Consider the following 14,000-nt stretch of genomic DNA (forward strand, 5'->3'; position numbering starts at 1 on the left):
CGGATGCTATATTGCATAACCTAGTCAAATGAGGCTGTTGATGGAACAGGATGCACATATTTGTAATCTGTTGATATTCGACCAGATCACAAGTATAAATTCACAAAGGAATTAGCTGCGTATTCTTACTTCCTGTGTGGTAACGGGGGGTGTATGGTGCAAGAGCCTGACAAGGCTGTCAACACTCAAACTCATGCTAGCTGCTAAATGCAATACTTAATCGGGCAGAAAACTATTTCTTTCACAGCACAACTACATTACAACACATTAACCTAAATGTTGTGTGAGTCAGGGTGCAATTCTTTTGAACTTCTCCACTGATCTTCTTTACACAGCAGTCATTTTCCTCTGACGTCACACTCAGGGTGGGAAGCTCAGACGCTGGGTTAATGTTATGCTGCTCTCTTCCGTGTTGCAAGTCCTTTAAATGCAGGGAATCTGACAAACTGTTATAATTTCACCACTTCCCGATAGATCAGCAACTGAAAAGATTATGGGTGGTGAAAATCTGGAGGGACAGTGGGCTGTATTTCAAGGTAAAATAAACCATTTGATAACTCATTAGCCATCGTTAGCACTGTGCCACCTCTTAGCTATCAATACAGCTTGATTATATAAAATGTTCACTTCCGACTTATATACAGCACGTGTGAGTTGATATTTAAGAATGTGTTAACACCTTTTGGTAACAGTACAGTAATGTTAGCTCAGGGGTGGCTGAAGCACAACTGATGACGTTTTATTCAGGGCCACCGCATGCATGGAACTGGCAAGCACAACGGAACATCAGGGAAACACAACTCCCACAAGAAACCCAGACCAGAACACAGATGCTTCTCTACATTTTTAGCGTATGTGGTTTTTTTCAGTTGCCAATAAATCAGGAAGCGGTGAAGGGGATAACAATCTGTCAGGTTCTCTACATTTATCCGACTTGTAATCTGAAAAACTTTTTGACCTCCCACTGTGCATGCCTAAAACCTGAACAAACACAACCCCTTATATATGGTTTAAACCTTGTTTAATGCTATTGCTTTTTTGTTTTGTTTTTTCTGAAACATACAATATCCACCATGCCAAACTCAGTTTTGTCACTAAAACTGCTTCTAAAAACAAACAATTAAAGTACCAATTTTACGGATTAAAGTATGTTTACAGGTCTTGAGGAGCATCACTGTGTATGTGAAAAAAGAAATAGAAAACCTGTTGCAGCTCCAGAGAAAGCTGCATGTGATCTGATAAACTGCTTCCCTTGATGTCACTCCGGCATAAGGTGACGCAGGCAGCAGGTTTTGAAAAAACAGACACTTGGTCTTGCATTTTACTGAAACTGTTGGACTGGGGGAAAAAATAAATAAATAAAAAAAAAAAAAAAAAAATATATATATATATATATATATATATATATATATATATTTATATTTATATTTATATTTATATTTATATTTATATATTTTTTTATTTTTATTTTTTTTTCCATCAAATAAATATATTAAAAAAAACACAGAACTTAAATCATGTGGGCATGGCTTGTACATAAATCATAATTTTCATGTACATTGTATTTAACCTTACCCTGACGGCAGCATAATGATGATGTCATTGGGTCATTTTGAGGGTCGACAAGTGAATATCTAGTTATTTCCACTACTTTATTCACAGACAGATTTCATCGGCAGACAAAATATACAGATCAAAGTTGGTTTTGTTTAACTAACATATCATATAGTATGCTCCCTTTTAGTAGTACTGACTTTAGTCCAGTCTCTGACTCCGGACTAAGGCTTTAAACATTGTTTTACAAAACATTCTAATGGTGCTGCTTTTCTCTTATAGATAACACATGCAAGGGGAAACAGAGACATCATTTCAAAAGGATTCGCAAATGCATTGATGCAGAGTGTGCAAAAAAACATTGAATAAAAGAGAAAAGCCAAGGAGGAATGAGAGCATCAAAAACTAATACATTGGTTTCAGTTATGATAGAATACTATAAAAAAAAAAAGAAAAAAAAAAGTGAAGCATTCTAACATCCATTGCAACCATCTCTAACTTCTACTGTGTGGTGGGGCTTTTTAAGAAGGAAGTGAAAAGCAGAAATGGCAGCAAGGAAGCAACAGGCAAGCGAGAATTTAAAGATGCAATCAAGCAACTAGTTATCAGCAGTCACATGTTCACGTTACAGAGAAGAGAAGAAAAAGCACGATAGTAATTGCACTCTATTGATTATGTTTGCTATGTTTGCTCAGGGAGGCGATGCTCACATGCTTTGCACAGATGACTGTTAGAAGTAAAGAGACAACCTCCAGGGAAGGAGGGAAAAAAGTACAGTCACCTTGACAACACATGGAGACAGTCATCTCCCCCAACAACAGTAACCATTAAACAAATCCCCAGAGAAAAAGGAGAGGTCTTGAAACTGTAACTCATTATTGGCTTACGGACTTTGCTACAGGGAAAATCCTGTGATAGAACCAACAGCTTAGTATTGCATCACACATTGGAAATCGCAAAAAAAAAAAAAAAAGACAGGTGGTGAAAAAAAATAAATAAATAAAAAATAAACGCCTTGTACAAAAACACATCAATCCAAAATCACAAGTAAAGTGCAACTCAGACGTGATCAGATCCACAGGAGGATGCTACAGTGGCTGGGGCGGGGACTGGAGATGTGCCTTTGGGTGGGTGGGATGACACGGATGGCCTTCGCATTTACGCTTCATCGCAGATCACCGTGTCCACCACAAATGTATTCTCAAAGTGACGGATGTGGTGGCAGTCCTTCGCCTCGCGCTTGTTGATGCCTGAGAGGGAAATGGGGCGAAACACAGAGAGGGGGATCAGTGCTATGACTTTGTTCTTCAGATCTCATAACAACAATTTAAAACCATAAAGCTCCTCCTTTCCCTCTGAGGGCACCGACAAAAACTCTGAGGGCACCGACATCTTTCAGATGATTAAAGAGCTTTTTGTCATATTTCCACTAATCCCTCCATTAACCCCAACTCACGTCTGTGGGTGACACGCCGGTTCAGACGGTATGTGTCCTTTCCATTACACAGGCGGTAGATGAAGGGTCCCAGCTGACGCATGTTGTGCACTTTGCCAGTCACCACCATCTCCTCATGGATGATGTAGGTCTGAGGCAAGTATGTTCCCTTCTGCAAGAGACACAACAACAACAAGCTCACTAGGGGATATTTTCCAACAGGAACAACAAAACTAACAAACAAAAAAAAAAAATCAGACAGCGTTGGGTGTCCACACACACACACACACACACACACACACACGCGCACGCACACACACACACACACACACACACACACACTAACCTGACCAGAAAATGGAGAGCTGGAGGGTCCAAAATGGAAGAATCAATCATAGCTTATCGAACATGTTGCTCCATCCAGTTTTATTTAACCTGCCTCTGGTGAAGAATAAACTGCTACACAAAATATTTAGCATTTTCAACAGTTTAAGAGAACGGAGCCAATTGAATGTTCGGGCCAATAAGTGACCAAGCATGTCTAACTGACAGCTAGCAAGCATTTCCCCCTTTTTATAGTGAAGTTATGTAAAAGCCAATAAGATGTTCAGAATCTAGAAGCTCGAAGACCGCTAGAAGGTGACTTGTGCTAGCACCCTCCAGGAGTGCAGACATGGTAGCTATTAGCACGTTAGCTGCTGTAGTTCACCAAATAACCCTGCAAGTTGTCACTCTGTCCAAAAGCCTCTAGCACTGCCTATTTTGCAAAGATGCTAGGACAAATTTCGCTGTGCCAATTTCCGCTGAATTTAATGGGCATCTGAATACAAATAGGAATTTAGTTGTTTTAAATACATTTAAATTGATATTGGCTTAGGTTTGACTGAATCACAGGGGACTGTTGGGCCAAGGCAGAGGTTTGCGCTCTACTGAGTGCCATTGTAGTTTTTGTGTGTTATTTTTTGTAAAACATTTTTACAGTGGACATCTTAACCAGTTCATACCATTTGGGAATAGTGAAGGCTAAAACTCCAAACCTTTGCTTTCTAAGAATTAAAGAGAAAAAGGTGCTGGTATGGACATTAGGTCATCTAAGACTGCAGCTGTGTTACCTTGACATTGATGAGAAGCTCCCAGAGGTTGCGTGGAGGCATCACGATGGTGGTGTTGAGCTCAATAACGTAGCACTTGTCCAGGGCAATGTCATGGTAAGCAGTCAGTCCCTGGAAAATAAAGCAATTTATTAAAGACTACCTGAAAAGACCAATGTTAAGTTTGTTTCATGCAAATCTTCCAATGCTAGTCATCTGCTGGCAGTTCCTTGTGGTAAAATCTTACTAATTTCAGTGATCTCAATAATCTATACACCAATTTGGTCCAAACTGACAATAAATATTAACTTGATTGCTTCCAGAGGATGAATACTACTGACTTGATTCTCTGTCTTTATCTGTCTACATCAGATCAAAATGTTGTACAATTTGTCCAGTAATCTGGTTTGTGACCAAATATATAACTCTGCACTGCTCTGCCTGAGAGATCAGTTAGTATGGCTGTAGACTGTATTCTTGTTTTATATGTAATATTTTTCATAGGAATTTTCTTTTTCTGTAAATTGTTTGTGGTGTGCTATAAAAAAAAATCCACTGCTATTAGTGAGTTGTAGTAAAAACAAACAAAAAAAAAGAAGCACATACTCAGTGAGTGTTCTGTGTGTCAGATGTGTGTGTTTGCCCTCACTCTGTGGAAGTCGTGGATTATATCAGCAGGGTCGCTGCCTCCGAAGTGAGGCACGGGCACCGTGATCTTCTCATAGTTGTCGGCCAAGTAGATGCCGACATTTTCCTCCAGCTCCTGGCGCCCACGCAGCGGGGCGTACACTGAGTCTTCGTAGAGCACCCTGCAGTGGAACAGGTTCTCCTCTGGGATCTGCACACACACACACACACACACACACACACACACACACACACACACACACACACACACACACACACACACACACACACACACACACACACACACACACACACACACACACACACACACACCAACATCTAGATCAACAGATCAGCACGAACACTCGGAAATACAGATGTTCAGACAGACTTTTTTCCTTCCCGATGAAGGAACTTCAGTTCAGATCCAAAACCAGTGCATTAAAGATAAGATATATGTATAAATAAATATTTTTTTTAATCATTTTTACAGTTGTATACTACTAACACTGTATGGTACTCACAAATGATCAATCCAGCTTTTAAGACAGTATTGTACCGATATTGGAACCCGAACAACCTTAAGGGTTACTTAAATAAAACTAAAGGACATAACTTTATTTGTACATACAGTATTGATACACATACAGCACACAGTAATAATCAGGTCTTACATGAGGTATAAAGTAGTAGCGGTAGACATAAATGGAGGCCAAGACCAGACCGGCCATGAACACAACCAGGCCGAACGTCAGGCAGCACAGCCCGTTGAGGGGAGACTTTTTGGGCCGCAGTGGCAGGACCAGCTCGTCCTCATCCTGGAAAACACGCACACACACATGAATACTTCAAATGAGCACAGAAAGGCATTTTCAATACAGCTTCAATAGAACTTCCAGCTTACTCATCTCCGGCATGACGAGCGGCTAAAAAAATGACCCGAATTGACTAACTGCTAAAATAGAAGCTCCCAAAAATGACGACTCTGCATTTCAAGCAGGAATTAGTAGCGCCGAGCCCGACGGTGGGAAATGAAAACTCAACCGAGGTGGTGAGTAATCTTCCCAGACGCCTCGAGTCTCGCAGTCCATCTGCCAGTGCCACGCGCCGAAAAACTGAGTAGGCAGGTTGGCACCAGTCACAGATAGTAGCCGCTCACTGTGTGCTTCCATTTACAAAAATAATGACTGTAGCTGAAGTGTGGAGTGGCTGTGGCAGGTACAATTATCTTCTGAAAAAAAAAAAAAAAAGTGTCTCATAGAGAAACAATGGCTGCTATTCTTAGCTGGAGCTATGAGGGGAGGAATGATTGTGTGCGTGAGTGCAATGGCTGTTGTCAGAGACTTCAGAGAAAATGATGACAGTCCTGTGTGAGCATGTTCCATCATTTTTTGAAAAGGAAATGGCACAAAGAGCTTGAGAGCGGCGCCTTTGATTCAAGAGTATCTTTATGTTATGACACTCATTTCAGTTTAGTGGCTGTTCTTTGCCGAGACACTTGGAAAGAGAGGGGCGCATAAGGACAAGGCGACAACTGTGTACGTGCGAACACACACTTCTGTGATACTTTGTGTTCTCCCACCCCACTGAGAGAGATAGAGGCTCTTTCACACCAGCTGAGAGCGTGACACGCCATGAGGCCTGTCTGTCTCTTTGCTAAATACACTTGGGCGTACAGACCTCACAGTCACACAGTCAACTCTGGCTCTGCACTTTTTTTTTTTGCAATATTCACTTTATATGCATGCCTGATGTCCTATCTATATTCCATTATGGCTCATCATCTCCAGGGCTCTGTCATGTATCTTTGATAAGGTCTGAGGGGATGCTGCTCCTGCTGCTGCAAAGTTGAGGACTCCACTGCTCTGCCTCCTTTACAAAAATAATCTTGCATGCGCTGCAAGCCTCAGCAACCCATCTGCCATTTTGTCACCCAAGGCTTATGCATTTCTGGCATTCTGATTCCCCCCATATGCATATAATTCAGCTGGGGAGTTGTTTACTTTAATCTGCAGGGAAGGAGAAAACCGTGAGAGGCCACGCCGCCTATAAAGCAAAAACCCCATTCAGAGCCTTTCTATTGTTCAACTGCTTTCTGCCTGTGATCCTCTATACGTCCTATACAAGAGGAGCAATGCGTTTGCACACTGTGATAACTTGCACCGAGGCTGCAATGAGCGCACTGGCGCAGAGGAAACCATCACAGCAGTGACATGTTTTGTTTCCGACCAAATGGCGATAGATGGTGTCAAAATCCCCCTCTGCTGCCCATGGCCGTGCAGGTGCAGCCAGCCGGGCAGGCAGTGGGAGGGGGGGGCACATGCAATATATCGACGGTTAAAAAAAAGAAAGAAAGAAAGAAATGTAAAAAGGCGTTATCAATAAGAGAGATGACAAGAGGGCACGCGCTGCTCACCAGCGGATGAGGAATGAGGATTTCGGTCTTGTCGCCATCGTTCTCCTTCTCCACTTTCTGTCCCGCGACAGACTGGAAGCTGATCTTCACCATGGCTCGGTGTCACTGTCCCTCTGCCTGTCTGTCTGTCCGTCCGTCCGTCTGTCTGTGTGTCTGTCTACAGGCGCCTTCACTCTCCGTCTGTGTAAATAAAAGCTGGTCACTCTTCCTGAAACAATTCCCCTCCACTCGTCGACGGGCCGTCCTCTTCTCACCGCTGGGCTGCCTCTCTGTCTGTTTTTGTCTTTATCAACCGGAAGTGGGCTTTTTTTTTTTTTTTAAACATATCTGCCCTTAAAGGACCAGTCCGCTGCTTTGTGTCTGCTGTAGTGCTGAAAATAAACAACGTTTTAGTTCAGAAAAACGCACTATTGTTGTCAGTCGTCATTAATCAATACAACATGTTACATGATGCTGTGTACATCAAAATCACTTGTTCCTGCCTAACAGAACAACATAACCTCCCTCCACTTATGTAAAGTTACATTAGGGAACCAAACCTATCTTGAAGAAGCTTATCAGTGAATGATGATATTACAGTGTGGGGGAGAAAAGAAAAGGTATGTTTGAATTAATTAATTTTAAAGCAATATTATGTAGATATTAAGATTTTGACCCAAACACCAGTCCTAGGTACAAATCTGAGCTCTGTAACAGTTTGTTGGAGGTCACAAAAAACAGAAGTCATAACAATGTTGTGTCTGTGCAGAAACCAGTGGTACAACATTCAGCCTACTGCAAGACACAGAGCCATCAGTGTGATTTTAGCTGTTATTCTAAGGTAAAGTTACACTGTGTTGCTCTAAATAATCTGAACCTGTTGGCTAATACCCTTATAAGGTAGTAGCCAATATTAATGGCACACAAACCCACAATTATTACATGTTTTTGGATATTTATGAGACATTTAACATGTTATGGTTAAATGGGGGGGAAAAAAACAAATACGTGGGTGTTACAGATTGCCTCTCAGAGTACATTAATCTCTTTTTAGTCTACGTAAGCTTCTGTGATCTGATCTGTTATGGGTATTTTGCGTTAAAAGCAGAAGTGAGATAGTTGTACTGGAGCTTTAATGACTAGCCATAGTTGCCAACTCTTTAGTTTGATTAGTCAGTTTAAATAATTTTTTAAGGCAAAATAGGTCAAAATTCTCTGAATCCAGTTTCTCAAATGTGAAGATTTTCTGGTGTCTTTACTCCTCTTTGACAGTAAACTGAGAATGTTTGGGTTGTGGGAAATTGACCTACCTTGTTTTGCCATTTTCTACACCCAGTGAGTATCAATCCTTACTTAAACTTGCACTCTTTAAAATGTGTTCCTCTCAGCAAGCTATACGTTATCTTATACAGGATCCAAACAGCGCAATGGTGACAATTTTTTGAGAGGAAAGTACATTGTGCTCATTATACGTATGTTTTCTGACTTCAGTACATTTTCATGCACAATGGAGTATTTTTTCATAAGCACCCAGTATGAAGGCACTGCATCAATATACCAAGCAGATACAGCAGTACATACCCCAATGTTAACACACATCTGACAGATCAGTTGTTAAAAATGACCACAGCTTTATTTTATTCCAAATGTTGTTTTTTTTTCTTTATTTAGATTGTAGGGCCCAGGCCTTTGACACTTCTGAAAGCACCCACACGCTCTATGCTGAAACTGAAGTCAAAATCAGCATACAGCCATACAGCCAATGGTTCAATTTGACATTTCAATGTTGTTAAATACTTGGAGAAAAGAAACAATTCCAGTACAACATCTTTAGTATAGCATCATGCACAGCCAGTGGAGTAACATGCATGTTCAATGCGTATGGAGGAACTGTGGGCTATCTATCTAAGTGCTGTTGTCTGCACTCAGATGGTTTCTCATTTGCCTGTTTAAATGTATCTGTATCTGGTTTCATCAGTTTTGCTTTTTCAGCACCATGAGGACGACCCAACATGCCCAAAGTACTCTGCTACCCACAATGCTTTACACTCATCATTGTACTGGAATTATAAACCCTCAAAGAGGAAATGCTCAAACATGGAGAGAAGGGGGGGGGAATTAAGAATGATGTGCTGAGTTGCCAATGTCCTGAAGCACACTCACTGTGAGGCCGCACAGCACTCCCTATCCACTAGCAGACTGAGGATGAGGAAGAAAAAAAAAAACAAGTTAATGAATTTGAAGGGGGGGGGATCCCTGCTATCCTTGACTCCAGTTAGGTGATGTTGATCACTCGGCACCTCACAAAGTGCACAAACACACAGGCTTTAAATGTTTCAGTTAATGCTCTCCAAATCCCCTCCCTCCCCTCCTGCACTGCTCACACCCCTGCACATTTTCAGCAGTCTGAGAAATACTCAAAATGTAGATGGAGAATAAAAAGAGGATTAACAGATCCAGAGCTAATACCATGACATTCCTCTGCTGTACAAATTGTTAATATCCTATAGGTTAGCTAAATGTGAGCTGGCCCTTTAAGTTATGTACAAAGAAAACCCACCAGCAACCATTTCAGCAGTAAAATGAAATGCAAAAACAATGTCACTTAACTTGTTTGTTTCTTTTATGGTTTAGAAAGTAATTTGATTACAATTAACCAAAAACGTGATGTTTAAGGTCATATATATATAATATATATTCATATGTCAAGATTAAACAAAAATCTACAAAGCAAAAAAAGGCATATGTACATGTTCACCCTGTCCCAGAAAACAATAAAGAGACCCAACTCTTGGGCTTCACCAAATTCATACCTTACATCCCTCCCACCTTTCCTCATGTGCTTCAAGTGCTGTGTCGTAACAAAGCACACGGGAGGTAAATGGTTCTGTGTGATGGCCTCTGAGAGCTTGTCCCCACAAATCGCTAGAATGAACCACTGTTGCTTTATTGGATGAAGGCATAGATGCAAACTGTAGCGGTTACTGTGATGCACGTGCGTTTCCGAGTCTGTGGCACTGAACATGGGAGCCAGACTGGGCAGGCCATCACAGAGCCGACACTGGGTACAGCCATGGATCTGTCACATTTCAAGGCATGCAACAAACACACCAATGTTCAAGTCTCTCGTACCATTTCCATCACAAGGTTTTAGCTGATATTCTTGCAGTATGTGTGTATGCATGTTTTTAAATCTAATTTATATATGCGTGTAAACATGTGTCTGCTTTTGTTCATAGGGTGTGTTTTGTATGTGCATCTGTCTATCAGGAAGTCTGCCTTACTTTGGATGCACAAATATTTTATGTCACTATGTTTGATGGACTGTTGTGTCATTATTATATACCTTACATGTCTCAATGTGCAAGAAAGCAGCAGCATCTATTATTTTCTCTTATTTCTTTTGAAGGAAAAAGACTGAAAAAAGAAAGAATATCATCAAATGTTCACTGAGGAGCAGAGGAGCTGGCAACTTCCTGATGAGTTGAAATGGGTACGTTGGTTTTTCATTTGTTTCCTCAATTTTTGTTCAGAAACCAGAACAGCAGCTGCTGATGGGTCCGTTAAGCAGACATTGTCTGGATGGTATCCAGACATGGTCCTGGTGGCTCCTCCCCCCCACCTCTGCACCCTTCCTCAGGCCTCCTGAGGGGCAGGCCTCTTGAGGTCCCTGATCTGTTTGACCAGGTAAGTCTTTTCATCATTGAACTGTTCATCCTCCGTTCTGTCGTTCTGAAACTTGCTGAGAAACTCGATGAGTTTGGTCTGGTTCTTCAGCAGGATGTCCAGTATGGGCTGCGTCTTGTTGGGGTTGGCCACAAACACCTGATGGTGGAGGAAGATAACAACGATGTTCATGTGTAAAGATTGCGCACTCCATTTAATGTTGACCACATCTTTGAATTTTTACCTTAAAAACATGAAAAGCCTCAAACTGGATGTTGCGGCTCTTGTCCCGTAGCAGGTTCATCATTAGTTTGAGATTCTCTGGCTTGCTGATGTATTTCGTCATTATGGTGAAATTGTGCCGGTCCAGAAGCAACTCTCCGAGTAACTACATAATTTCAGAGGGAAACAGATAGAAATGTGATACATCTTTTTAAATGTTCAGACAATTTGCAGATTCATCAAGTTAACAGGCTGACTACCTTAAGCTTAATTACTTTAATAAAACCGGCATAACCTTATAGGCCTGTTTTACTCCTGTTTGTACAAACATTGTAGTGTTAGACCTGAATCAGATATTGAGAATTACTTTGATAAACAAATAGCAGCTAATAATTACGGGGCCTTTTTCTGTACATCAGATTACAGATTGTAGCTTCAGAGCAATAACATAAGGCAAGTCAAGAATACACTAGCCTTACAAGATAGGTCAAGCATATGCACAGTACGCTCACCACTAGATGGTATTAACAACAAGGTGATGGAGATGGAATGGTTCAGAGAAACCAAACACTCTGACCAGACCCCATCTTTAAATAGCTCTCTGAAAAGAGTTGCACTACTACATGAAACCTGTTTACTGGTACAACCCAGGCTCCTTACCTTGAGGGACTGCCTTTTAGTCACGTAGTTTTCTGAGTGGAGTAACTTCTCATATTCACTAAAGAACTAGAGAGAGAGGAAGAAGTAGAAAAAAAAGAGAGAAGACAGAAAAAATAGAAGGGGTCGGGGTGAGAGAGATGGAGTCATCTAAATGTGTCAAGTGGTGTTTTTCACAATTGCATTCGTGTCTTGTATCAACACACAATGACAGGAAAATTAGAGACTGACAGTTACTTTGTGTTCTCAAATCATTGGTTTGATGATGTTAGGAAACAGACTGCCTGCATGCAAAACACACAGACCACCAGTTTTAATTTAAATGTAAACTGGTAAAAAGAAAAGTTCACCTGGTTTTAAGAAATAAATGTTGCAGTTCTTCAAAGATTCAAACAACCACAACATCTAAAGTCATGTACAGGGATGAATGATTCTTTGTTCCATTTGTTGTAATGATCTCTGAACTGATGAATATTTTAACTAAATACGAATGTAAAACAACAATACTTTAAGATAGAATAATCATCCATTTCTCTAGCAGCCTATAAATATTAGTGGTAGGAATAACTACTTTCTTTCCTCTATGATTACATCACCACATTTAACATACATACCACTTTATAGCCTTTCTTTCTCCCTTTGACTGAATCCATTCCCAATTTAATACTAGGTGTCACATCAGTGTGGACTTACTCTGTCGTAATGTTGCTCCAGAAACTCGGCACTCAGTAGCTTGTGTCTTGTGAGGAGGTCCTGGAAATAGACAATGCAAATAAATTCAGACTTAATGGTTCTGACTGGTCCCATTTGACTCATTTTTGGAAACATTAGGTACAACACAGTGAAACACTTGCAAAATAATCCTTAGAAATGTATTGCTCAAATCTGAAAAAAAAAACCATAAGCTAAAACTAGACTGAAATAAATGTTTTGGCTTACAGTGTGTATTTTGCTGGACATAATCATTTTCTAAGCCATGAGAAGACTGGTTTATATGTTGCAATTATGTTGGCAAATGAATCGTTCACTGGACCAGATAAAAAATGCTTTGTAATTAAATAAACCTCATCAGGACTTCTGAACGCTTAAGCAGTTAGAGTTGGTCCAAACAGCAACAGATTGATTCCACACTTTTAATTGTCAGTTTAAAACTGAGCCGCTCTAATAAAAGCCTCAACAATCTGCAAAACTAGCAATGGTTTAAATGATCACATTAATTAATTTAAACGCATAATCAAAGTGTTTTATTTCCAACCTTACATTGAAATCAGAAACTGAAGTAAGTGGAGCATTAAGGAGATTTTGACAAGAGAGCAGATGATCGTCAGCTCAAGTGGTGCATTCAGGTCCATAAATAATGGCATAACTTTGTTTATGAACCCTTTCTTTCTCTTCATAAAAAGCCATTGTCGGCTGCTCATGTGAACATGTCTGTGATTGCAATAGCAGCAGGGGCAGCAGCAGGCACAGCAGCAGGAGCAGGTGTCAAGACTTTTCAAATTTGCTGTTTGAGCTGTCTAATTAGTTACAATGTTTCAAATTACATAATGTGAATAAACCATCAACGAAGAAGCAGGAAGTAGGAAATGAGGATGCTGAAGAGAGATGTCATGAAATTATAGAGAGCATCTCTACTAATCACAGTATGTTAATGAGTTACTTTTGAATCGATGCTTTTGAATTATCTTGCAAAGGAGTCACAGATGTTTCAGAGCATCCATCAAAGAAAATCTGCTAAACAACTTACTTTGAAAGTGGCAAATGCGTCTGAGGCGATGTCGAATGTGGACATCTCCACGTATCTGAAGAAGTCATAAAACTGCTCTGACCACAGTGTGATTTTGGCCAGCGGTTCATGTCTGATGCACTCCCTCAACATAATACCACAGTTTAGGGCAATCTCTGGAGACTCATACCTGTAGAAAACAGCAACACAAGACAAGGACTTATCACATAGAAGCATACTAAACACACACACAAAGAACGGTGAACTGAAACAAGAGGTAAGTGTTGGGCTATTAATCTCCTTTATCTGCATTACAAGTTTTTACATTTTCAATCAACACTACACTTCAAACGTTAAGATAAAATGTCACTGTATTTTTACTGACATTTGGTACTTTAGCTGGTTGGCCATGGGGAAGTGCAACTGAACAGAGAACTCCAATTTATGGTGCACTGTACAACAGAGAAGGTCAATCACAATGGGACTATTTGCACACAGTGTAGTTCTCTCAATAAAAATTCAAATATATTTTTACCTTTCTACAAGTACTACTACCTTTTTACTCACGTCAGCTACTCTGTCTTTAAGTATTATTGGTAATTGGTTAAACACTGCCTTGTGTATATA

General features: G+C 40.4%; 2 protein-coding genes across 4 annotated transcripts in view; both read right to left on the minus strand.

Annotated features, from left to right (window-relative positions):
• Positions 1-1,633: 1,633 nt before the first annotated feature.
• LOC119011404 (integral membrane protein 2C-like) lies at positions 1,634-7,413 on the minus strand. Its single transcript, XM_037084493.1, has 6 exons — positions 7,124-7,413; positions 5,382-5,525; positions 4,730-4,918; positions 4,102-4,212; positions 3,011-3,161; positions 1,634-2,804 (listed from the first exon to the last, which is right to left on the minus strand). The coding sequence occupies exons 1-6, from the start codon at positions 7,214-7,216 to the stop codon at positions 2,713-2,715; spliced, it is 780 nt and encodes a 259-aa protein (XP_036940388.1). The 5' UTR covers positions 7,217-7,413; the 3' UTR covers positions 1,634-2,712.
• A 1,336-nt stretch (positions 7,414-8,749) lies between these two features.
• Positions 8,750-14,000, minus strand: part of cab39 (calcium binding protein 39) — an 11,355-nt gene continuing 6,104 nt past the window's right edge. For 2 of the 3 annotated variants that reach the window (XM_037074770.1, XM_037074761.1), the window contains 5 exons: positions 13,395-13,563; positions 12,341-12,400; positions 11,651-11,716; positions 11,013-11,156; positions 8,750-10,927 (listed from right to left, as the gene is read on the minus strand). In XM_037074770.1, coding sequence (XP_036930665.1) covers positions 10,739-10,927; positions 11,013-11,156; positions 11,651-11,716; positions 12,341-12,400; positions 13,395-13,563 — 628 coding nt within the window. In that variant the 3' untranslated portion in view covers positions 8,750-10,738. The remainder of the gene's footprint in view (positions 10,928-11,012; positions 11,157-11,650; positions 11,717-12,340; positions 12,401-13,394; positions 13,564-14,000) is intronic. The other variant, XM_037074780.1, reaches the window with a different exon arrangement.

This window comes from Acanthopagrus latus, chromosome 2 (assembly GCF_904848185.1).
Source record: "Acanthopagrus latus isolate v.2019 chromosome 2, fAcaLat1.1, whole genome shotgun sequence".
Lineage (NCBI taxonomy): Eukaryota > Metazoa > Chordata > Actinopteri > Spariformes > Sparidae > Acanthopagrus > Acanthopagrus latus.

Bases quoted from the DNA above. Each gene is read 5' to 3' on its own strand.
- LOC119011404 (XM_037084493.1), bottom strand. From the start codon at position 7,216: ATGGTGAAGATCAGCTTCCAGTCTGTCGCGGGACAGAAAGTGGAGAAG. The intron at 5,526-7,123 runs GTGAGCAGCGCG...CGTGTTTTCCAG, and splicing joins TCCTCATTCCTCATCCGCTG to GATGAGGACGAGCTGGTCCT. The intron at 4,919-5,381 runs GTAAGACCTGAT...GTGTGTGTGCAG, and splicing joins GCTACTACTTTATACCTCAT to ATCCCAGAGGAGAACCTGTT.